Below are 25641 nucleotides of genomic sequence, written 5' to 3'. Positions count from 1 at the left end.
CGCAGACCCCCTTACGCTCTCGGTCGTGGCACTATAGGATCCCACTCCCTTCTCTAAATCTCAAAAAATACAGTGAAAGGGCCCACCAAGGCAGGGTGGGGAGGGGGATTGGAATCATCCGTTTCTTAATACCCTAGTAAAGTGTCTTCTTTAAAGTACGTTCATCGCCGGCCGGTTTTATATCTGAACTTGCATGGGTAATGGGTAATGGTGAATATGCAAAAGGGTTGCCAATAAAACCTGAAAATTCTCATTCCCCCCCACCTGCATTCTCTTTTGTGTGAGCGCGAGTGTTACTTTTTAGACTTCAGGAAACGGCTTTGGGACCATGAGTTTCTTCTCTTATTTTATTTATTTATTTATTTATTTAATTTATATGCCTCCCACTCTACCCAAAGGTCTCTGGGCGGCTTACAACAATTAAAATTCAATACAATAAAATATAAAATGATTAAAATACAATTCAAATACGATTAAAATACAATTAAAATTGCCATCATAAAGACCCACAGCTACGGGGCGTGGACAACGGTAAAGAAGATCCAGGCGCAGACGTCTGGTAGCTTTCCGATTAAACAGTGTACCAATTAAACAGCCGCCTAGAGTGGTCGAAATGACCAGATAGGCGGGGTATAAAAAGAATAAAGAAATAAAGAAATAAATTGCCACCTGTTACAGCGTGGACAGTAGGGCAAAAAGCAATAATAATAATAAGAAGAACAATAAAAATAACTGCAACAATAATAATCATTTATAACTATATTTATTTATTACCGTTTCATGCAGTAATCTTACTAAGGCACACAAATATTTTAATTTAAAGAAAGGACGCTTAGTTCAAATGAGAAATTACAGATATCTAAAACCACCTTTACAAGTGGCTGATAAAGGAGAAAAGGGGAGGGGGATTACTAATAAAAAGCAGGTGAAATAGACAAGCACCGAAAGTTCATTGAATTGCAGTCGTCCTCTTGAACGTTGGGAGACGAACCAGGAAAAAAAGACACGAGGAGGTTTCCTCCTCCCCAGTCCCTGGGAGAGCGAGGCGCCCTTCCTTTTCTTCCTCCACCTCCACCTCCTCCTCCTCCTCCTAGGTCCCTCTCAGGATATGCCCCCCCCCATCGAGCAGGAGCCGTTTAGGAGCCGCGCTTTTAATTCCCCCAGCCGGGAAGCCTGGGGGGGGGGGTTGAAATGGCTAGGGTCCTCCGGCATGAGGCTGCCAGCAGAGGGAACCGAGAAGTGGCCGGCCAAGGGAGTAGAGGCACCGTCTAGCACGCTTGGACTCAGAGGGCCTTTCATGCTGACGTTCTAGCCTTGAGAACTCACAGGGCAGGTCCTCTGGTCCCGCCTCTTCCTGGCAGTTGCCCCAGAGCCGTTCTAGCCTTCTGAAATCAGAGGGCAGGTCCTCCGGGCCCGCCTCTTCCTGTCGCGTCGCCATGGAGCCGCTCCCAGCCAATGGAAATCAGAGGGCAGGTCCTCAGGGCCCGCCTCTTCCTGCAAGTCGCCATGGGGACCTTCTAGCCCTTTGCACTCGGAGAGCAGGTCCTCCGGGCCCGCCCCTTCCTGTCCCGTTGCCATGGCGACGCTGGGACGCTAAAGGCCGGTGCGTCACGCTTTTCCTTCCCCACCGTGTCTCCCCATTATTTGTCCGGCCTGCCCCTGCGGCACCCAGAGGCTGTTCCGGCTGCAAGGCCGGTGGCAGACCCGGCCTGCGCTGGACGCTGCCCCGCTCCGACCGGGGACGGCGGCTGGGTAAGGAGGCCCGTGGGGGAGGGTGGGGTGACTGCTGGGACCCTTCTCCCCCACCCCATGATGGGCTTTGTAGTCCTTCGGGAGATGAATCTGATCCAAGGTGGGAAAGGCGGTCTTCGGGATTTTTCAAGTTTTGGGGCATGGGCAGAGTTACAGTTGGTCTCCTCCCCACGAGGCTGGCCCTTAAGGAAAGGATTAAAGGGGGTCTGGGTGGATTTCGCTCCCTCCCTCTGCCTCCAAACCCCATAGGAAATTCAGGGCGGGACTCGGCCTTGTACTCGTCTCCCTCACTTTTCACTGCATTAAAATATTTGAAGTGTTTCATGGTTGTTTCTTTTATTTATTTTTTATGTATGTAATTGATGCATGTGCTTGTTTGTTTGTTTGTTTGTTTGTTTGTTCTGCGATTTATATAGCACCCATCTGGCAGCCAAGGCCTCTCTGGCCCGTTTGTTTGCGTTGCGATTGCGTTGCGGCCTTGCAGTCGTCTCCCTCACTTTTCACTGCATGAAATTATTTGAAGTTCTTCATGGTTGTTTCTTTTATTTATTTTTTATGTATGCATGTAAGTATGCGTGCATGCATGTCTGTATTTATGTGTGCTTGTGTGTGTGTGTGTGTGTGTGTTATTTATTGATTTGCTTATTGATTTATGTGATTTATATGGCGCCCATCTGTCAGCGAAGGCCTCTCTGGCCAGTTTATTTGCGTTGTGATTTTATTATTCCACCCTGGAGAGGAGAGGGAGCTGTCTTTTTCTTCCCAGCATCAAGGGGACCTGGGTTTGTGGCTGATTTCTACTGCTTTTAATTCCACCCCCCGGTCCCGCTTTTCTCCCCCTTTTCACAGCCGCTTGTACTTGTCATTTGGAATAACTGGATTTTCCCTTCCGAACCAGGTGTCGTTCTTTCAGTGAGCTCGTTCACGCGGACGCAGAGCTTCATCGTTCGTTTGCGCCACCCTGCAACCTCGAGGAACGACCGGATCCAGAAAGGTCGGCGGGTAAGTGTGCAGGGGGCCGGCGGGATGGTAGGCATACCATGGGGGTCTGTCACGAGCCCCTCTGCCCCGTGACGGCCCTTGTAGTCGTTAACAGAGAAGAAAGGTGTGAAATAACGATTTAAAACACCGCTCTGGGTAATTTTAACGCCCCTGGGCATGCACAGAGTTGCAGTTTTCAAACTTGCCGTTAGGATGGCCGGTCCAAAACAAAAAAGGATTAAGGCAGATGTGTGTACAGGTGCGTATGTCTCTCGGCCCTTTACGCCTGCAGGACATGGCGAGCTGTCTCCAGTCTCCCTCCCAGCTCGGGTTCGAGTCCCGAGGTGGAGATTCCTGAGGACTTCCATCTCCCCTTCTTTGCCGCCAAGGACGAGAGAAAGTGCAGTTCGGGGCTGAGTGCCGTGACCGTCTTCTTTGTGTTTCATGTAAGTTATTATTTTATTATTACTCTTCTTCTGGCTTTTATTGTTCTTGTCTCCTCCAGCGCGCACGGGGGGGGGGGGAGCAGGGCCGAAGGAAGGTTGGAGGACCCTCTCGCCCTACGCCGTGATCTGGCAGGCAGAGGAGGCCTTTTCTTTTTCCCTGTTCAGGCTGCCAGCAGACAGCTTTCTGCCTTTGCTGTATTTATTCGAAGAGCTCAGGCGGCAGTGCTTCAGAGGAGTCTGTCATCCATTATTAGGGTTCTTTAAAACAAACGCACCCACGTTTCCCTGCATTCTTCCCATGAGTCTCAGCCCATCTGTAAGAGACGCAGACCCCCTTACGCTCTCGGTCGTGGCACTATAGGATCCCACTCCCTTCTCTAAATCTCAAAAAATACAGTGAAAGGGCCCACCAAGGCAGGGTGGGGAGGGGGATTGGAATCATCCGTTTCTTAATACCCTAGTAAAGTGTCTTCTTTAAAGTACGTTCATCGCCGGCCGGTTTTATATCTGAACTTGCATGGGTAATGGGTAATGGTGAATATGCAAAAGGGTTGCCAATAAAACCTGAAAATTCTCATTCCCCCCCACCTGCATTCTCTTTTGTGTGAGCGCGAGTGTTACTTTTTAGACTTCAGGAAACGGCTTTGGGACCATGAGTTTCTTCTCTTATTTTATTTATTTATTTATTTAATTTATATGCCTCCCACTCTACCCAAAGGTCTCTGGGCGGCTTACAACAATTAAAATTCAATACAATAAAATATAAAATGATTAAAATACAATTCAAATACGATTAAAATACAATTAAAATTGCCATCATAAAGACCCACAGCTACGGGGCGTGGACAACGGTAAAGAAGATCCAGGCGCAGACGTCTGGTAGCTTTCCGATTAAACAGTGTACCAATTAAACAGCCGCCTAGAGTGGTCGAAATGACCAGATAGGCGGGGTATAAAAAGAATAAAGAAATAAAGAAATAAATTGCCACCTGTTACAGCGTGGACAGTAGGGCAAAAAGCAATAATAATAAGAAGAAGAACAATAAAAATAACTGCAACAATAATAATCATTTATAACTATATTTATTTATTACCGTTTCATGCAGTAATCTTACTAAGGCACACAAATATTTTAATTTAAAGAAAGGACGCTTAGTTCAAATGAGAAATTACAGATATCTAAAACCACCTTTACAAGTGGCTGATAAAGGAGAAAAGGGGAGGGGGATTACTAATAAAAAGCAGGTGAAATAGACAAGCACCGAAAGTTCATTGAATTGCAGTCGTCCTCTTGAACGTTGGGAGACGAACCAGGAAAAAAAGACACGAGGAGGTTTCCTCCTCCCCAGTCCCTGGGAGAGCGAGGCGCCCTTCCTTTTCTTCCTCCTCCTCCTCCTCCTCCTCCTCCTCGGTCCCTCTCAGGATATGCCCCCCCCCATCGAGCAGGAGCCGTTTAGGAGCCGCGCTTTTAATTCCCCCAGCCGGGAAGCCTGGGGGGGGGGTTGAAATGGCTAGGGTCCTCCGGCATGAGGCTGCCAGCAGAGGGAGCCGAGAAGTGGCCGGCCAAGGGAGTAGAGGCACCGTCTAGCACGCTTGGACTCAGAGGGCCTTTCATGCTGACGTTCTAGCCTTGAGAACTCACAGGGCAGGTCCTCTGGTCCCGCCTCTTCCTGGCAGTTGCCCCAGAGCCGTTCTAGCCTTCTGAAATCAGAGGGCAGATCCTCCGGGCCCGCCTCTTCCTGTCGCGTCGCCATGGAGCCGCTCCCAGCGAATGGAAATCAGAGGGCAGGTCCTCAGGGCCCGCCTCTTCCTGCAAGTCGCCATGGGGACCTTCTAGCCCTTTGCACTCGGAGAGCAGGTCCTCCGGGCCCGCCCCTTCCTGTCCCGTTGCCATGGCGACGCTGGGACGCTAAAGGCCGGTGCGTCACGCTTTTCCTTCCCCACCGTGTCTCCCCATTATTTGTCCGGCCTGCCCCTGCGGCACCCAGAGGCTGTTCCGGCTGCAAGGCCGGTGGCAGACCCGGCCTGCGCTGGACGCTGCCCCGCTCCGACCGGGGACGGCGGCTGGGTAAGGAGGCCCGTGGGGGAGGGTGGGGTGACTGCTGGGACCCTTCTCCCCCACCCCATGATGGGCTTTGTAGTCCTTCGGGAGATGAATCTGATCCAAGGTGGGAAAGGCGGTCTTCGGGATTTTTCAAGTTTTGGGGCATGGGCAGAGTTACAGTTGGTCTCCTCCCCACGAGGCTGGCCCTTAAGGAAAGGATTAAAGGGGGTCTGGGTGGATTTCGCTCCCTCCCTCTGCCTCCAAACCCCATAGGAAATTCAGGGCGGGACTTGGCCTTGTACTCGTCTCCCTCACTTTTCACTGCATTAAAATATTTGAAGTGTTTCATGGTTGTTTCTTTTATTTATTTTTTATGTATGTAATTGATGCATGTGCTTGTTTGTTTGTTTGTTTGTTTGTTTGTTCTGCGATTTATATAGCACCCATCTGGCAGCCAAGGCCTCTCTGGCCCGTTTGTTTGCGTTGCGATTGCGTTGCGGCCTTGCAGTCGTCTCCCTCACTTTTCACTGCATGAAATTATTTGAAGTTCTTCATGGTTGTTTCTTTTATTTATTTTTTATGTATGCATGTAAGTATGCGTGCATGCATGTCTGTATTTATGTGTGCTTGTGTGTGTGTGTGTGTGTGTGTTATTTATTGATTTGCTTATTGATTTATGTGATTTATATGGCGCCCATCTGTCAGCGAAGGCCTCTCTGGCCAGTTTATTTGCGTTGTGATTTTATTATTCCACCCTGGAGAGGAGAGGGAGCTGTCTTTTTCTTCCCAGCATCAAGGGGACCTGGGTTTGTGGCTGATTTCTACTGCTTTTAATTCCACCCCCCGGTCCCGCTTTTCTCCCCCTTTTCACAGCCGCTTGTACTTGTCATTTGGAATAACTGGATTTTCCCTTCCGAACCAGGTGTCGTTCTTTCAGTGAGCTCGTTCACGCGGACGCAGAGCTTCATCGTTCGTTTGCGCCACCCTGCAACCTCGAGGAACGACCGGATCCAGAAAGGTCGGCGGGTAAGTGTGCAGGGGGCCGGCGGGATGGTAGGCATACCATGGGGGTCTGTCACGAGCCCCTCTGCCCCGTGACGGCCCTTGTAGTTGTTAACAGAGAAGAAAGGTGTGAAATAACGATTTAAAACACCGCTCTGGGTAATTTTAACGCCCCTGGGCATGCACAGAGTTGCAGTTTTCAAACTTGCCGTTAGGATGGCCGGTCCAAAACAAAAAAGGATTAAGGCAGATGTGTGTACAGGTGCGTATGTCTCTCGGCCCTTTACGCCTGCAGGACATGGCGAGCTGTCTCCAGTCTCCCTCCCAGCTCGGGTTCGAGTCCCGAGGTGGAGATTCCTGAGGACTTCCATCTCCCCTTCTTTGCCGCCAAGGACGAGAGAAAGTGCAGTTCGGGGCTGAGTGCCGTGACCGTCTTCTTTGTGTTTCATGTAAGTTATTATTTTATTATTACTCTTCTTCTGGCTTTTATTGTTCTTGTCTCCTCCAGCGCGCACGGGGGGGGGGGAGCAGGGCCGAAGGAAGGTTGGAGGACCCTCTCGCCCTACGCCGTGATCTGGCAGGCAGAGGAGGCCTTTTCTTTTTCCCTGTTCAGGCTGCCAGCAGACAGCTTTCTGCCTTTGCTGTATTTATTCGAAGAGCTCAGGCGGCAGTGCTTCAGAGGAGTCTGTCATCCATTATTAGGGTTCTTTAAAACAAACGCACCCACGTTTCCCTGCATTCTTCCCATGAGTCTCAGCCCATCTGTAAGAGACGCAGACCCCCTTACGCTCTCGGTCGTGGCACTATAGGATCCCACTCCCTTCTCTAAATCTCAAAAAAAATATACAGTGAAAGGGCCCACCAAGGCAGGGTGGGGAGGGGGATTGGAATCATCCGTTTCTTAATACCCTAGTAAAGTGTCTTCTTTAAAGTACGTTCATCGCCGGCCGGTTTTATATCTGAACTTGCATGGGTAATGGGTAATGGTGAATATGCAAAAGGGTTGCCAATAAAACCTGAAAATTCTCATTCCCCCCCACCTGCATTCTCTTTTGTGTGAGCGCGAGTGTTACTTTTTAGACTTCAGGAAACGGCTTTGGGACCATGAGTTTCTTCTCTTATTTTATTTATTTATTTATTTAATTTATATGCCTCCCACTCTACCCAAAGGTCTCTGGGCGGCTTACAACAATTAAAATTCAATACAATAAAATATAAAATGATTAAAATACAATTCAAATACGATTAAAATACAATTAAAATTGCCATCATAAAGACCCACAGCTACGGGGCGTGGACAACGGTAAAGAAGATCCAGGCGCAGACGTCTGGTAGCTTTCCGATTAAACAGTGTACCAATTAAACAGCCGCCTAGAGTGGTCGAAATGACCAGATAGGCGGGGTATAAAAAGAATAAAGAAATAAAGAAATAAATTGCCACCTGTTACAGCGTGGACAGTAGGGCAAAAAGCAATAATAATAAGAAGAAGAACAATAAAAATAACTGCAACAATAATAATCATTTATAACTATATTTATTTATTACCGTTTCATGCAGTAATCTTACTAAGGCACACAAATATTTTAATTTAAAGAAAGGACGCTTAGTTCAAATGAGAAATTACAGATATCTAAAACCACCTTTACAAGTGGCTGATAAAGGAGAAAAGGGGAGGGGGATTACTAATAAAAAGCAGGTGAAATAGACAAGCACCGAAAGTTCATTGAATTGCAGTCGTCCTCTTGAACGTTGGGAGACGAACCAGGAAAAAAAGACACGAGGAGGTTTCCTCCTCCCCAGTCCCTGGGAGAGCGAGGCGCCCTTCCTTTTCTTCCTCCTCCTCCTCCTCCTCCTCCTCCTCGGTCCCTCTCAGGATATGCCCCCCCCATCGAGCAGGAGCCGTTTAGGAGCCGCGCTTTTAATTCCCCCAGCCGTGAAGCCTGGGGGGGGGGTTGAAATGGCTAGGGTCCTCCGGCATGAGGCTGCCAGCAGAGGGAGCCGAGAAGTGGCCGGCCAAGGGAGTAGAGGCACCGTCTAGCACGCTTGGACTCAGAGGGCCTTTCATGCTGACGTTCTAGCCTTCAGAACTCACAGGGCAGGTCCTCTGGTCCCGCCTCTTCCTGGCAGTTGTCCCAGAGCCGTTCTAGCCTTCTGAAATCAGAGGGCAGGTCCTCCGGGCCCGCCTTGTTACATACAGCACTGATGTTACCTGTCTGTCATGGGTTTGGAGGGAAAGTTCCATCCTATGGAGAGTGGAAGGCGGGACATCAGGAGGAGGGGCTGTACTGTATATATATGTGATGCGTGTGTGGTGAGAGACACTGAGAGACTGAGAGACACTGGGTTGTGACGAAGCAGCAGCTGGGAAGAAGGAGCTGTTGTGGGAGTCTGTGTGTCAGACAGGGTACTACTGTGTGTCAGAGTACCAACCTGATAGGTTCAGGTGTCTGTTGATTAGCCAGAACTGATAGGTTCAGGGTCTGTGCTTCAAGTTAAGGGTTCTGGGTGAACCAAACTGTATGCTTGTATGAGTGAGAATAAGCCACGTTACTTTATCTTATTCACCTGATTGTTTATTTTTCCCTGTGTGTATTTAAAATAAACCTTATTCTTTTTATTGTTTAAAAATCCATCCCTGGTCTGTGTGACTTCTTATAGGGAATGGTTGGTGGCAGCTTAGTGTAACTGTGTGACATATCCCAGTAGGTCTGGGTTTGTCACATTGATTGGTGTCCAGCGTGTGGGATACGACTGGTCCAGTTGTCCAGCGGTCCAGCAAAGCCTTGGCAAGGGTGCCCAGAGCAAGGGGGGTCTAGTCAGGGACAGTCTGAGGCGCGTAGGTAATCTTCTAGGTGTACCTCACGGGGAGGTGCGCTAGTAGAAGAACGTGCCAACTGGGGAGACTTAGATTAAGGTGCTCTGAGGCAGCCTAGTTTTGGCGGGAAAAAGCTGAGGCAAAACTGCGTAGTAACAGTGAGCTAGCTTGCCAGCTGAGAGGCCCAGCAGAGGGGGGTAGGCTCTGACTCGATACTGTTGCAAGTTTAGTGCTGAAAGAACAGCAGCCTAGAGAAGGCTGGTTCTGAGGCAAGAAGGAAAAAAGTGGTCGTTTTATTTTGAGGCTTGACTTTTTAAAGCAGCCTGTTCTGAGGGGGGATTATGCCCTTGACTCGAAGCCAGATGGCAGAAATGAGTGAAGTGAAAGACCCCCAGATTGACCAAGGTTCTGAGGATGAATTTGGCTCAGTGCAAGGTGACAGCACAGGAGAGCAGGACCCAGAACTCAGAAAAATACTCCTAGCCCAACAGCATGAACTGAGGATGAGGCAATTTGAAATGGAGGAAAGGGAAAGAGAAGAAAGGGAAAGAGAGAAACAACGGCAATTTGAATTAGAGAGAGAGAGAGAGAGAATGGAGAAGGAAGAAAGATTGGAGAGACAGAGAATTGAATTGGAATTGCAGAGAGAGAAAATGGCGTTTGAATTAAAAAAATTGGAACTGATGAATCAGAACAATAATAATAATAGGGATTCTGAGGGAGGCCAACTGTCTAAAGCTGACCTGAAGAAATTCCCTGTGTACCACAAGGGAGATTGTCCTGAGGTGTTCTTCTCCCTAGTGGAAAGAGCGTTTGTGGACTTCTCAGTGAGGGAAACTGAGAAGATGACCATCATGCGATCTTTAATCAGTGGTAGCCTGGCTGAGGTTTATGCCGAGATGCCTGAGGAACTGATGAAAGATTTTGCAGAGTTTAAAAAACTGGTGTTTGCCAGACATGGGATAAATGCAGAGCAGCTGAGACAAAGATTCAGGTCCCTCACCAAGAAACCAGAACAGACTTTTACCCAAGTGGGGGCCCAATTGGTGAGGCTGCTTGGGAAATGGCTATCGCAGGAGGGAACAGAGACCTATGAGCAGCTTAAAGATTTGATAGCGCTGGAACAGTTCTATTCAGTCCTGCATGGGGAATTGAAATTCCAGGTGAGGGAAAGGAAACCTAAATCTGTGGCAGCAGCCGCAGAGATCGCAGATTTTATTTCCCAAATAAGAAAGCCCTTGGGTGAGGGGAAATCTGTAGGTAAACCCAAAGAAACCTACAGCAAGTACTCTCAGGGACCAGGGAAAAGCCAGCAAGGGGGAGGGGCCCATGGTGAAGGGAAGCCCTCAGACATGAAACTAAGACCTCAGATTTTGGAGGGAAAACCAAAACAAGATGAGAGAGAATCAAAATACACCAGAAAATGCTATTTCTGTCAGGGAAAGGGTCATCTAATCTCAGAGTGTGAGAAATTAAAGCAGCTAAAAGGAATGGTGCCTCAGAATTCTAGTGGGACCAAGCCAAAAGCTATGTTCTGTGTCCAGAAAGAGCAAGGCTCAGTGTCACTGAGGGAGCCTGTTGCCATGGCTACTCAGTCTGGAACAGCTACCTCTGCTGATCAGGCTGAGGAAAATGGTCCTCTTATGGAGGTAAAGCGCTGCTTGCTGATAAAAACAGATTCTCAGTTGTTTGAGACAGCAGGGGTGGACGTAGGAATACTTGACCGTCAGTATAGGGGGCTGCGGGACACTTGTTCCCAGGTAACCCTGTGCCATCCAGATATTATTCCTAGGGAGTTTATAATCCCAAATGAGAGCATAAAGGTAGCAGGGATTGAGGGGCAGGTAATCTCTCTGCCAGTAGCAGAGGTACCTGTCAACTTTCAAGGCTGGAGGGGAGATTGGCGGCTAGCGATTTCATCGACTCTGCCAGCAGCCGTGCTCGTGGGAAATGACCTGGCTGAACATGTGAAACGGGTGCTAGTGATTACACGCTCACAAGCCACCACGGGGACAGTTCAGGGGGGTAATGATGAGCCAGAGACGGAAGCAGAGGGGAGTTCAGAAGCTGTGGTGGAAACCTTAACCACAGACAGCAGATTTGGACAGGAGCAAAAGGCAGACGCCACTCTCCAAAAGTGTTTTGAACAGGTGACTGACGCCCAGCTAACACCTGAAACCCCAGTGAGATTTCTGGAGAAAAAGGGGATTTTATATAGAGAAACCCTGAGGAATATCTCAAAAGGGGGAGATGGGATCAGAAGTCAGCTGGTGGTACCTGAAAAGTATCGCCCCATGATCTTAAAAAGGGGTCACTCTGACATGTTTGCTGCACACTTAAGGGTGAAAGGGCCCCTTGATTTGATCAAACAAAATTGGGAGCAGATCACCCAGGATGACCCACAAGACGTTGTGACATACATAGACACCTTGATGAATGACCTAAAGAGAAATCTAGAGCTGGCAGCAGAAAACCTGCAAGCTCAGAAGGTCAGACAGAAAACATGGTATGACCACAAAGCTAGAGAGAGGCACTTTGACCCAGGGGAGGAAGTGCTTTGGCTTAGGCCCTGCAGAGAGAACAAACTGCAGCTCAAATGGGCAGGACCATATAGGGTCATTTCCAAGATGTCAGACCTGAACTACCTAATAGAGCAGGCGGAGAACCAAGCAAGGAGGGTGGTTCATGTGAATGCCCTAAAACCCTACTACAGAGGGGAACAGAGGGTTTTATTCGCGATAAAAGCAGCTGAGAGTGAGGAAGCTGAATTACCCTTCTGGGAGGGTAGAGGGGAAGTAAAATACAACCCAGAGGAGGTAAAGATCAGTCCTGCACTCACCCAAGACCAGCAGCAAGAACTAAAAATGCTGCTTAGTAAATATCAACAGGTGTTTTCCAACAAGCCGGGGATAGTGAAGGGAGTGATGCATCGGATCCACACAGGGGATGCACCCCCGCAGGCAGTATCCCCATACCGAGTAACGGGACCCTATAGGGACAAGGTGCGGAAGGAGCTGGACGAGATGCTGAGGGAGAACATAATCGTCCCCTCTTCTAGTCCTTGGTCCTCTCCGATAGTCCTTGTGGACAAGCCTGATGGGAGCATTAGGTTTTGTGTTGATTACAGGAAATTAAACCGTGTAACCACTCCTGATGCCTACCCAATGCCCAGGCTAGACAACCTGATTGAAACCATAGGGGGTTGTCGGTTCATTTCATCATTGGACCTGGTAAAGGGATATTGGCAATTAAGAATTGATCCCAGGGATCAAGAAAAGACTGCCTTTTGCAGCCCTTTTGGTCTCTATGAGTTTCGAGTCCTGAGCTTTGGTCTCAGAAATGCACCAGCCACATTCCAAAGGCTGATGGACCAGACCTTGGCAGGGCTCAGTGACTTTACAGTGGCCTACATTGACGACATAGGGATCTTCAGTAATACCTGGGAAGATCACCTGTTACACCTGGAGTTAGTGCTGCAGAGGTTAAGTGCAGCAGGGCTAACAGTAAAGGCCAGCAAGTGTCAGCTGGGTAGCCCAGAAATAAAATACTTGGGTCACATGGTAGGGGGAGGAATGATAAAACCCCTGGAGGCCAAAATAGAAGCTGTTCGTGATTGGCCTAGACCCAACACCAAGAAAAAAGTCAAATCATTTCTTGGGTTGGTGGGCTACTACAGAAAGTTCATCCCGAGGTTTAGCGAGATTGCGGCTCCGCTGACCGATCTGACGAGGAAGAAGGCTGATGACCGCATCCCGTGGACCAGCGACTGTGAGGAGGCGTTCCAGAGGTTGAAGCAGGCGCTAATCAACTATCCAGTGCTGCGGGCTCCAGACTTCGACCGGGAGTTCATCATCTACACCGATGCGTCTAACAGCGGGGTAGGAGCAGTTCTGTGCCAGGAGGATGAGAATGGTGACCAGCATCCAGTGTCCTACCTGAGTAGGAAACTTCAAAAAGGTGAGAGACATTTGGCAACCGTGGAGAAGGAGTGTTTGGCCATAGTCTACGCGATCCAGAAGGCCAAGCCTTACATCTGGGGAAGACATTTTATTCTGTGTACTGACCATTCACCATTGCAATGGTTAAAGACAATGAAAACCCACAATAGCAAACTTATGAGGTGGGCTTTAAACCTACAGGACTATGACTTTGAAGTGAAGGTGGTCAGAGGGTCAGTGAACTGTGTTGCTGACGCCTTATCAAGAAGACCTGAAGAATGAAGACGGCGAAAGAACATGGACTATGTGTATATAATGATGACAAAAAGTTAATGTACCTGTTTTCTGAATTTGGTTTGTATGAATAAAGGTAAATTGATGTAAGGTAGATGGTAAATGTTTAAATGCCTATTTGCTATGGTTAACTTAGAGTGTAAGGATAAGTAAGTATTATATGGTATGTATAACTGTTGTTGTATGTTTTATTCAGGTTGTTTTTTGGTGAAAAGCACCTTAGCTTTCCCCCTACAAAACAACTTATAAAGAGGGGAGGTGTTACATACAGCACTGATGTTACCTGTCTGTCATGGGTTTGGAGGGAAAGTTCCATCCTATGGAGAGTGGAAGGCGGGACATCAGGAGGAGGGGCTGTACTGTATATATATGTGATGCGTGTGTGGTGAGAGACACTGAGAGACTGAGAGACACTGGGTTGTGACGAAGCAGCAGCTGGGAAGAAGGAGCTGTTGTGGGAGTCTGTGTGTCAGACAGGGTACTACTGTGTGTCAGAGTACCAACCTGATAGGTTCAGGTGTCTGTTGGTTAGCCAGAACTGATAGGTTCAGGGTCTGTGCTTCAAGTTAAGGGTTCTGGGTGAACCAAACTGTATGCTTGTATGAGTGAGAATAAGCCACGTTACTTTATCTTATTCACCTGATTGTTTATTTTTCCCTGTGTGTATTTAAAATAAACCTTATTCTTTTTATTGTTTAAAAATCCATCCCTGGTCTGTGTGACTTCTTATAGGGAATGGTTGGTGGCAGCTTAGTGTAACTGTGTGACATATCCCAGTAGGTCTGGGTTTGTCACACGCCTCTTCCTGTCGCGTCGCCATGGAGCCGCTCCCAGCCAATGGAAATCAGAGGGCAGGTCCTCAGGGCCCGCCTCTTCCTGCAAGTCGCCATGGGGACCTTCTAGCCCTTTGCACTCGGAGAGCAGGTCCTCCGGGCCCGCCCCTTCCTGTCCCGTTGCCATGGCGACGCTGGGACGCTAAAGGCCGGTGCGTCGCGCTTTTCCTTCCCCACCGTGTCTCCCCATTATTTGTCCAGCCTGCCCCTGCGGCACCCAGAGGCTGTTCCGGCTGCAAGGCCGGTGGCAGACCCGGCCTGCGCTGGACGCTGCCCCGCTCCGACCGGGGACGGCGGCTGGGTAAGGAGGCCCGTGGGGGAGGGTGGGGTGACTGCTGGGACCCTTCTGCCCCACCCCATGATGGGCTTTGTAGTCCTTCGGGAGATGAATCTGATCCAAGGTGGGAAAGGCGGTCTTCGGGATTTTTCAAGTTTTGGGGCATGGGCAGAGTTACAGTTGGTCTCCTCCCCACGAGGCTGGCCCTTAAGGAAAGGATTAAAGGGGGTCTGGGTGGATTTCGCTCCCTCCCTCTGCCTCCAAACCCCATAGGAAATTCAGGGCGGGACTCGGCCTTGTACTCGTCTCCCTCACTTTTCGCTGCATTAAAATATTTGAAGTGTTTCATGGTTGTTTCTTTTATTTATTTTTTATGTATGTAATTGATGCATGTGCTTGTTTGTTTGTTTTTTTGTTTGTTTGTTTGTTTGTTTGTTTGTTTGTTTGTTTGTTCTGTGATTTATATAGCACCCATCTGGCAGCCAAGGCCTCTCTGGCCCGTTTGTTTGCGTTGCGATTGCGTTGCGGCCTTGCAGTCGTCTCCCTCACTTTTCACTGCATGAAATTATTGGAAGTTCTTCATGGTTGTTTCTTTTATTTATTTTTTATGTATGCATGTAAGTATGCGTGCATGCATGTCTGTATTTATGTGTGCTTGTGTGTGTGTGTGTGTGTGTGTGTTATTTATTGATTTGCTTATTGATTTATGTGATTTATATGGCGCCCATCTGTCAGCGAAGGCCTCTCTGGCCAGTTTATTTGCGTTGTGATTTTATTATTCCACCCTGGAGAGGAGAGGGAGCTGTCTTTTTCTTCCCAGCATCAAGGGGACCTGGGTTTGTGGCTGATTTCTACTGCTTTTAATTCCACCCCCCGGTCCCGCTTTTCTCCCCCTTTTCACAGCCGCTTGTACTTGTCATTTGGAATAACTGGATTTTCCCTTCCGAACCAGGTGTCGTTCTTTCAGTGAGCTCGTTCACGCGGACGCAGAGCTTCATCGTTCGTTTGCGCCACCCTGCAACCTCGAGGAACGACCGGATCCAGAAAGGTCGGCGGGTAAGTGTGCAGGGGGCCGGCGGGATGGTAGGCATACCATGGGGGTCTGTCACGAGCCCCTCTGCCCCGTGACGGCCCTTGTAGTCGTTAACAGAGAAGAAAGGTGTGAAATAACGATTTAAAACACCGCTCTGGGTAATTTTAACGCCCCTGGGCATGCACAGAGTTGCAGTTTTCAAACTTGCCGTTAGGATGGCCGGTCCAAAACAAAAAAGGATTAAGGCAGATGTGTGTACAGGTGCGTATGTCTCTCGGCCCTTTACGCCTGCAGGACATGGCGAGCTGTCTCCAGTCTCCCTCCCAGCTCGGGTTCGAGTCCCGAGGTGGAGATTCCTGAGGACTTCCATCTCCCCTTCTTTCCCGCCAAGGACGAGAGAAAGTGCAGTTCGGGGCTGAGTGCCGTGACCGTCTTCTTTGTGTTTCATGTAAGTTATTATTTTATTATTACTCTTCTTCTGGCTTTTATTGTTCTTGTCTCCTCCAGCGCGCACGGGGGGGGGGGGGAGCAGGGCCGAAGGAAGGTTGGAGGACCCTCTCGCCCTACGCCGTGATCTGGCAGGCAGAGGAGGCCTTTTCTTTTTCCCTGTTCAGGCTGCCAGCAGACAGCTTTCTGCCTTTGCTGTATTTATTCGAAGAGCTCAGGCGGCAGTGCTTCAGAGGAGTCTGTCATCCATTATTAGGGTTCTTTAAAACAAACGCACCCACGTTTCCCTGCATTCTTCCCATGAGTCTCAGCCCATCTGTAAGAGACGCAGACCCCCTTACGCTCTCGGTCGTGGCACTATAGGATCCCACTCCCTTCTCTAAATCTCAAAAAAAATATACAGTGAAAGGGCCCACCAAGGCAGGGTGGGGAGGGGGATTGGAATCATCCGTTTCTTAATACCCTAGTAAAGTGTCTTCTTTAAAGTACGTTCATCGCCGGCCGGTTTTATATCTGAACTTGCATGGGTAATGGGTAATGGTGAATATGCAAAAGGGTTGCCAATAAAACCTGAAAATTCTCATTCCCCCCCACCTGCATTCTCTTTTGTGTGAGCGCGAGTGTTACTTTTTAGACTTCAGGAAACGGCTTTGGGACCATGAGTTTCTTCTCTTATTTTATTTATTTATTTATTTAATTTATATGCCTCCCACTCTACCCAAAGGTCTCTGGGCGGCTTACAACAATTAAAATTCAATACAATAAAATATAAAATGATTAAAATACAATTCAAATACGATTAAAATACAATTAAAATTGCCATCATAAAGACCCACAGCTACGGGGCGTGGACAACGGTAAAGAAGATCCAGGCGCAGACGTCTGGTAGCTTTCCGATTAAACAGTGTACCAATTAAACAGCCGCCTAGAGTGGTCGAAATGACCAGATAGGCGGGGTATAAAAAGAATAAAGAAATAAATTGCCACCTGTCACAGCGTGGACAGTAGGGCAAAAAGCAATAATAATAATAATAAGAAGAACAATAACAATAACTGCAACAATAATAATCATTTATAACTATATTTATTTATTACCGTTTCATGCAGTAATCTTACTAAGGCACACAAATATTTTAATTTAAAGAAAGGACGCTTAGTTCAAATGAGAAACTACAGATATCTAAAACCACCTTTACAAGTGGCTGATAAAGGAGAAAAGGGGAGGGGGGTTACTAATAAAAAGCAGGTGAAATAGACAATCACCGAAAGTTCATTGAATTGCAGTCGTCCTCTTGAACGTTGGGAGACGAACCAGGAAAAAAAGACACGAGGAGGTTTCCTCCTCCCCAGTCCCTGGGAGAGCGAGGCGCCCTTCCTTTTCTTCCTCCACCTCCACCTCCTCCTCCTCCTCCTAGGTCCCTCTCAGGATATGCCCTCCCCATAGAGCAGGAGCCGTTTAGGAGCCGCGCTTTTAATTCCCCCAGCCGGGACGCCTGGGGTGTGTGTGTTAAAATGGCTAGGGTCCTCCGGCATGAGGCTGCCAGCAGAGGGAGCCGAGAAGTGGCCGGCCAAGGGAGTAGAGGCACCGTCTAGCACGCTTGGACTCAGAGGGCCTTTCATGCTGACGTTCTAGCCTTCTGAAATCAGAGGGCAGGTCCTCCGGGCCTGCCTCTTCCTGTCGCCTCACCATGGAGCCGCTCCCAGCCAATGGAAATCAGAGAGTAGGTCCTCTGGGCCCGCCCCTTCCCATCCCGTTGCCATGGCGACGCTGGGACGCTAAAGGCTGGTGCGTCACACTTTTCCTTCCCCACCGTGTCTCCCCATTATTTGTTCGGCCTGCCCCTGCGGCACCCAGAGGCTGTTCCGGCTGCAAGGCCGGTGGCAGACCCAGCCTGCGCTGGACGCTGCCCCGCTCCGACCGGGGACGGCGGCTGGGTAAGACGGCCCGTGTGGGAGGGTGGGGTGACTGCTGGGACCCTTCTCCCCCACCCCATGATGGGCTTTGTAGTCCTTTAGGAGATGAATCTGATCGAAGGTGGGAAAAGCCACCAAGTCTCTGGGCATGGGCAGAGTTACGGTTGGTCTCCTCCCCATGAGGCTGGCCCTTAAGGAAAGGATTAAAGGGGGTCTCGGTGGATTTCGGTCCCTCCCTCCCTCCCTCCCTCTTTCTGCCTCCAAACCCCATGGGAAATGCAGGGCAGGACTCATCCTGGTAGTTGTCGCCCTCACATTAAATGCTTCCTTCTTTTATATATTTTAATTTAATTACTTATTTAATTATATATTTATTTGATTTATATAATGCCCATCTGGCAGCCAAGGCCACTCTGGGCTTTTTGTTTGTGTTGCTATTTTATTATTTCACCCAGCATCAAGGGCACCTTGGGTTGTGGCTCATTTCTACTGCTTTTAATTCCACCCCCTGGTCCCGCTTTTCTCCCCCTTTTTACAGGCGCTTGTACTTGTCATTTGGAATAACTGTATTTTCCCCCTCTTAAGCAGGTGTCGTTGTGTCCATGAGATCGCAGAGTTTCATAGTTCATTTGCTCCAACCAGTGCGCCACGTGGCTATCATAAGGATGGAGGTTCCATATGGAGCTGCAGTTTTCTCCATTTTCCTTCAATCAAAGTTAGAAAAAAATAATATTTGAACGTCTGTGACAAACTAGCGCTAAATAGGCAGCAACGGGTGGTGATGCAGGGTAACGCCAACAGAGTAAGGTCACGTTCATTTACCGAGAGGATGTCGCACAAAGTTGACAGCCAGCGGCAGAGGTGGGAAAAAATATCCTGAAACTCAGGTTTCCAAGACACTATTATTTATTTATTCATTTTATCTAAAATACTTTTAGCCCCCCTTTCTCCTTAAAGAGGCCACTTACATTGTTAAAAGACAATAGTTAAAGCAGAAAGAAGGACTATCCAACAGTGGTTTACATCATTAAAAGGCCATATTTGAATTTAGGACCAATGAATACAGAGAGGCACCTTACATCAACCAAACATTATATTAAAGGTAAAAACAATATATGAATATTATAAATAAACAAAGTAAAATCACTCTGAATAAAGCAAAACACAAGTAGTACTAAACATCCAGTCATAGATATAATGTATGAAAATCCACCTAAAAACCACACTTACGTAGCCAGACAGTCTGGGAAGATTTGCCTGAAGAGAAAGGGCTTTATAGGTCAAAACCAGCTGTTTAAATTGAGCCCCGAAACAATCGGCAGCCTGCGGAGCTGCCGTAATACAGGGGCGGCGCGATCAGTATGACGACCCATAGTCCGCAATCCGGCCGCCGCGTTTGAGTCCTGCGGAAGCGTCGTGACACTTTCCATCGACGGGACCACATGGAGCCTGTTAGCCCACTGGTTCTTAACCTTTGTTACTCGGATGTTTTTGGACTGCAAGTCCCAGAAGCCTTCACCATCAGCTCTGGTGGCTGAGGTTTCTGGGAGTTGCAGTTCAAAAACACCTGAGTAACAAAGGTTAAGAACCACTGTGTTAGCCAATCTAGATTGATTACTAAGCTACAATAATGGGTACTTCTTGAGCCTTCAGTGGCTCCTTATGATACACTGCCCGTATATGATTAACCCGCACCCCACCCCCACGGAAGGCCAGACTCCCGGGCTCTTTTAGAAGCAGAGCTGATCCAAGGCTAGAGGTAGGGGTGTATTTATTTATTTTATATCCCGCCTATCTGGTCTTACGACCACTCTCATGTATGATGAGCAACTGTCTCCAAGTGAAGATGAGTGAGTACTTGCAGAGTGTGAGTGTATCCTGTCTGTTTTGGATAGCCTCTGAAGGAAAGTCTATGAAGGGATTTCCTTCATCCCGTCATCCTATAAAGAAAATTACAGAATTAAATCTCGTGCACCAACTCACCTGCCGAAAAGACAGCTATAGAACGCTTACACCTTCCTCTATATAGGAAGAGACACCAAAGCATCCTTGAAGAAAGGCCAAAAAGGGATTGCCTTCATCCTGTCATCCAATAAAGAAAAAACTAAGCTTGCCGTAGTAACGTTAAGAAGCACATTAACATGAAAAGCATTCCTTTGCATTTTGTTTCTTTCTCTTTTGGCAGGGAACAAGAAAATAAAGCATAAGAACACTAATACTAATAGAGAAAACGGAAGCTCCTCGTCCACACGTTCATAGAAGAAGTTTCAGTGGCTCCATGAAGCTGCAAGCACCTCCTCCTCATGTCTCCGATGCTCGTTAAGGCAAAGTAAAATATTTAGTCTCACCGGATCGCTTCCTACAAATCCGCTTCATCCATAGAACCTGACAAATAGCCCTCCAACTTATACGACGATGAAGATTTTATTCATTTGATGTTTTTCTACCCTGTCTTCCTGCTAAAAACAGGACCCAAGGCGACTCACAGCATTAAAAGACAATATTTAAAAGTTAAAATCAGTCATTAACCCAAAAATTTGTAGAACATCGTTATTCCTATCATGATTATTGCTAACAAAAATACCCAGTTTGCTGTAGTAGAGAGAGCGCGTTAATAAATCAGCAAGCCTGGGTTCAAATACCCACCGAGAAGAGTAACATTGAATTAAACAAGAGCATTCAATTAACATTCTGGTGTTGGATGAAAATTGGTATCATTCACTTTGAAACCTAGGCGTTGTTTCTTGCATACAATTTTTCCACCCAGAACACACAGGCAGGGGTGGCTGCCAGTTTTTGTTTATTAAGTACATGCCTAGAAGAGACAAACCCACTGCTTTATTTTCCTGTTTGGGAATGTCTTCTATTTTTTTTTGTTTGTTTTTGCCACACCCACTGAAAGAGGTTTTGGGGGGAAAGAACATACCTTAGGCAACATTCGATTCCCTGAAATAAAGCCAACGTTGCATAAGTCGTTGTTTTGTCTGGTGTTTTTTTTAACGCACACTTAGAATGGCCAAATTAGAAATTCCAAGTTCCCGATTTATTTAGTAGATTTGGACACCCAAGTTGAAGAAAACTAAGATTGACCAGTGACTGATGTTTCATCCAAGAAGCCAAAATAGGAGGACAGTATTTTTAGGCAGCACTATTTTCATTCACCAATGCATATTCAGTTTGTTGTACAATACGTTCATTTCATTTTGCAGTTGTCATTTTAGCAGCCTGTCGTCATTCAAGAGGAAATCTTTGAAGCGAAGACGCTGCTTAACACTCTCAGCAACACATAGGCAAGAAGAGGAAAACATTAACCCCTGCAAATTACTGAGCCGAAACCTCTGCAGAGCACAAGATACATTAAAAAGGGGGGTGTTTGGCTATTTGATAGGGGTCGGGTGGGGAGACAGTAGATTAGACCCTCCTGAGCAACCACTGGATTGCAGTAGAGTAACACAGGTCCCCCACGAGAGGTTTTATCAGAGAGAGTCAAGATTTCCAACCTACCGGAGGCGGCTAAAAAAAGAGGTAATAAACGACTTGACTTTGTGTAGAAAAGGCTGCCAAAGTGGCTCAAACTTTTTTATGGGCTCGTCAGATGGAAATAACCCACCCCCACCCCGCTGAACACTATTCATTGAGGAAAAGCCTGCCTGAAGAGACAGGTCTCCACCTGCTTGGACAAGGACAGCACGGAGAACACTTCTCCTTTCAGGGAAGAGATGCAGCGTACCAGGAGCAAGATGCTCGCAAAGCATCATGTCAGGTTACCGGGTTTGTTTTTTCACAGCCAAAACCAAAGATTTTGTGTCCTTGTAAAGGGTAGAGTTAGTTCTTGTGGACTGAGGTCCATTTCAGGAGTCAAGAACCTGTGCTGCTTTTAAGATCACAAGTTTCCCCTTTAGGCATTTGTTGGGGGACTCCTGGATGACTTCCAAGGAGGGGGAGCCCTATTCTTCAGGCTTTCCCCACCGAAATTCCCATGGCTGGAGGTGAGGCGGGGAGGACCAGTTTTTCAATAGGAGGAGCAAGAGTACCAAGCTGTTAAAAAAGACCCAGGCACAGTAAGCGAAAAATAGAAAGCAAAAAAAGAAAAGAAAGAAAGAAAGAAAGAAAGAAAAGAAAGAAAGAAAGAAAAAAGAAAAGAAAAAAAGAAAAGGAAAGTGTGCTGCTTCTATACCGCCCCATAGTGCTTCAAGCACTCTCAGGGTGATTTACAAGTTAATTATGCAGGCTACACATTGCCCCCACCCAGCAAGCTGTGTACTCATTCTACCAACCTCAGAAGGATAGAAGTCTGAGCCAACCTTGAGCCGGCTACCTGGGATCGAACCCCAGGTCGTGAGCAGTTTTGGCTGCAGTACAGCATTTTAACCAGTCCACCACGAGGCTCTCATAAGGATGGAGGTTCCATATGGAGCTGCAGTTTTCTCCATTTTCCTTCAATGAAAGTTAGAAAAAAAATAATATTTGAACGACTGTAACAAACTAGCGCTAATTGGACAGCAACGGGTTGTGATGCAGGGCAACGCCAACAGAGTAAGGTCACGTTCATTTACCGAGAGGATGTCACACAAAGTTGACAGCCAGGGGCAGAGGTGGGAAAAAATATCCTGAAATTCAGGTTTCCAAGACACTATTATTTATTTATTCATTTTATCTAAAATACTTTTAGCCCGCCTTTCTCCTTAAAGAGGCCTCTTACATTATTGAAAGACAATAGTTAAAAGCAGAAAGAAGGACTATCCAACAGTGGTTTAGATCATTAAAAGGCCATATTTAAAGTTAGGACCAATGAATACAGAGAGGCACCTTCCATCAACCAAATATTATATTAAAGGTAAAAGCAGTATGTGAATATTATAAATGAACAAAGTAAAATCACTCTGAATAAAGCAAAACACAAGTAGTAGTAAACATCCAGTCATAGGTATAATGCATGAAAATCCACCTAAAAACCACACTTTAGGTAGGCAGACACTCTGGGAAGAGTTGCCTGAAGAGAAAGGGCTTTATAGGTCAAAACCAGCTGTTTAAATTGAGCCCAGAAACCGATCGGCAGCCTGCGGAGCTGCCATAACACGAGGGCGAGGCGATCCCTATCAGGAACCACAGTCCGGAATCCGGCCACCACGTTTTAGTCCTGCGGAAGTATCTGGACACTTTCTATCGACGTGACCAGTTGGAGCCCGTTACCCAATCTGGATTGATTATTAAGCTACAATAAAGGGTACTTCTTGAGCCCACAATCACTCCTTATGATAAACTACCCCTATGGGCTTAACTCCCACCCCCACTCCACCTGCACAGAAGGCTAGACTGCCGGTCTCCTTCAGAAGCAACGCCGACGCAAGGCCAGAGGCGTGGGATGTACGATGAGCAATTGCCTCCATGTGAAGATCCCTGAGCAGTTGCAGAGCGGATCCCGTCTGTTTATGTATCTCCATAGGAAGATAGCCAAAATAACCCCTGAAGGGATTTCCCCGTCATCCTATAAAGAAAAATACAGAATCAAATGTCCTGTACAGAATCCCCATCCTAAAAAGACAGCTATAGATTGCTTACACGTTCCTCTATATAGGAAGAGACACGAAAGCATCCTTGAAGGAAAGCCCACGAAGGGATCTCCTTCGTCCTGTCATCGTACAAAGAAGAAACTAACCCTGGCACATTAATGTTAAGAAGCACATTAACATCCAAAGCATTAGTTTACATTTTGTTTCTTTCTCTTCTGGCAGGTATTAAGAAAAAGAAACCACCACAGCACACGTTCCTTTATCGATACTAAGAGAAAACGGAAGCTCCTATTCCACACGTTTCTAGAAGACGTTTCGGCCGCTCTAGGAAGGCGCAAGCACCTCCTCTCGACGTCCCCAACGCTCCTACTAAGGGAAAGTAAACTATTTAGTATCACCGGATCGCTTCTTTCAAATCCGCTTTGTCTAGAGAACCCGACAAACAGCCCTCCAACTTATGAGTTCTAAGATGACCGTGTAGATTTTATTCATTTGAAGTTTTTCTACCCTGTGTTCCTGCTGAAAACAGGACCCAAGATGACTCACAGTATTAAAAGACAATATTTATAAGTTAAAATCAGCAATCAACCCAAAAATTTGTATAACATCGTTATTCCTATCCTGATTATTCCTAACGAAAACATCCAGTTTTGTGTAGTGGAGAGAGTACGTTAAGAAATCAGGAAGTCCGGGCTGAAATCCTCGTTGGGAAACATCACAGAGCATTAAATTAAGCATTCTGCTCTTGGTTCTTTGTTACTCGGATGTTTTTGGACCGCAAGTCCCAGAAGCCTTCACCATCAGGTCTACTGGCTGAGGTTTCTGAGAGTTGCAGTTGAAAAACACCTGAGTAAGAAAGGTTAAGAACCACTGTGTTAGTCAATCTAGATTGATTACTAAGCTACAATAATGGATACTTCTTGAGCCTACAGTGGCTCCTTATGATACACTGCCCATATATGATTAACTCCCACCGCCACGGAAGGCCAGATTCCCGGGCTCCTTCAGAAACGTTAATAAATCAGCAAGCCTGGGTTCAAATACCCACCGAGAGGAGTAACATTGAATTAAACAAGAGCATTGTATTAAACATTCTGGTGTTGGATGAAAATTGGTATCATTCACTTTGAAACCTAGGCGTTGTTTCTTGCATACAATTTTTCCACCCAGAACACACAGGCAGGGGTGGCTGCCAGTTTTTGTTTATTAAGTACATGCCTAGAAGAGACAAACCCACTGCTTTATTTTCCTGTTTGGGAATGTCTTCTTTTTTTTTTTCCCCCACACCCACTGAAAGAGGTTTTGGGGGAAAGAACATACCTTAGGCAACATTCGATTCCCTGAAATAAAGCCAACGTTGCATAAGTCGTTGTTTTGTCTGGTGTTTTTTTTAACGCACACTTAGAATGGCCAAATTAGAAATTCCAAGTTCCCGATTTATTTAGTAGATTTGGACACCCCAGTTGAAGAAAACTAAGATTGACCAGTGCCTGATGTTTCATCCGAGAAGCCAAAATAGGAGGACAGTATTTTTAGGCAGCACTATTTTTATTCAGAAATACATATTCATTTTGTTGCAGGTTCATTTCATTTTGCGGTCGAGTCATTCTAGCAGCCTGTCATCATGGAAGAGGAAATATTTAAAATGAAGCTGCAGCTTAATAGTCTGTGCAACACAGAGGAAACCATTAAGTCCTTGAAATTACTGAGCCGAAACCTCTGGACAGCACAAGATCCATTAAAAAGAGGTTGTTTGGCTATTTGATGGGGTCGGGCTGGCAGACAGTAGATGAGACCCTCGGGGGGGGGGGGATTGCAGTAGAGTAACACAGGTCCCCGACTATAAGTTTTATCAGAGAGAGCCTAGATTTCCAAACAACCGCAGGCAACTAAAAAGGAAGGTAATAAACGACTTGACTTTGTGTAGAAAAGGCTGCCAAGGTGGATCAAACCTTTTCTAGGGGCTCGTCAGATGGAAACACCCCCCGCCCCGCTGAACACCCAATTTATCACCCCCACCAACAAACTTTGAACGTTGATCTGAAGAAAAAGGCCTTCTTGGTCAGGCTTGGCTACCTGGAATCCGAAACGAACTTGTGGAGCAAGCGAAGAAAAAGCAGGAAGAGCAGCAGCCGCCGCCACCGCCGCCGCCGGTCTCCTCAGGTTGACGACACAGCGGCCAGCCAGCAAACCCCACCCCTCCCGTTTAGTTTATATACGAAACGCGCGAGGTGAGGGGCTCTACGTCACGAGACGGCCCAGTCAATTGGGGGGCGTATCGGGCAGTGGATTGAATTCCACCAATGGGCTTTAAAAAAATTCGGGAGGAGGCGGTGCTGCGGAAAGTGAGG

The 25641-nt window shown here is 47.2% G+C and overlaps 1 protein-coding gene and 1 long non-coding RNA gene across 8 annotated transcripts in view; one reads left to right on the top strand and one right to left on the bottom strand.

Moving 5' to 3' along the window:
* Positions 1–24655, top strand: part of LOC144584230 (uncharacterized) — a 40500-nt gene extending 15845 nt beyond the window's left edge. For 2 of the 6 annotated variants that reach the window (XM_078379901.1, XM_078379902.1), the window contains 4 exons: positions 2651–2754; positions 3026–3179; positions 6146–6249; positions 6521–13977. In XM_078379901.1, coding sequence (XP_078236027.1) covers positions 9383–13261 — 3879 coding nt within the window. In that variant the 5' untranslated portion in view covers positions 2651–2754; positions 3026–3179; positions 6146–6249; positions 6521–9382 and the 3' untranslated portion in view covers positions 13262–13977. The other 4 variants (XR_013538352.1, XR_013538353.1, XR_013538354.1 and 1 more) reach the window with 4 other exon arrangements.
* Positions 18666–25480, bottom strand: LOC144584233 (uncharacterized). 2 transcript variants are annotated; one of them, XR_013538356.1, is made up of 3 exons: positions 25367–25480; positions 22055–23656; positions 18666–19717 (listed from the first exon to the last, which is right to left on the bottom strand). It is a non-coding gene; the product is annotated as an uncharacterized LOC144584233 (long non-coding RNA). The 2 variants fall into 2 exon arrangements; XR_013538358.1 differs by having other exon boundaries at positions 22055–23265.
* Positions 25481–25641: the final 161 nt, after the last annotated feature.

This window comes from Pogona vitticeps, chromosome 9 (assembly GCF_051106095.1).
Source record: "Pogona vitticeps strain Pit_001003342236 chromosome 9, PviZW2.1, whole genome shotgun sequence".
NCBI lineage: Eukaryota > Metazoa > Chordata > Lepidosauria > Squamata > Agamidae > Pogona > Pogona vitticeps.
This window is presented reverse-complemented; position numbering and strand designations above follow the sequence as displayed.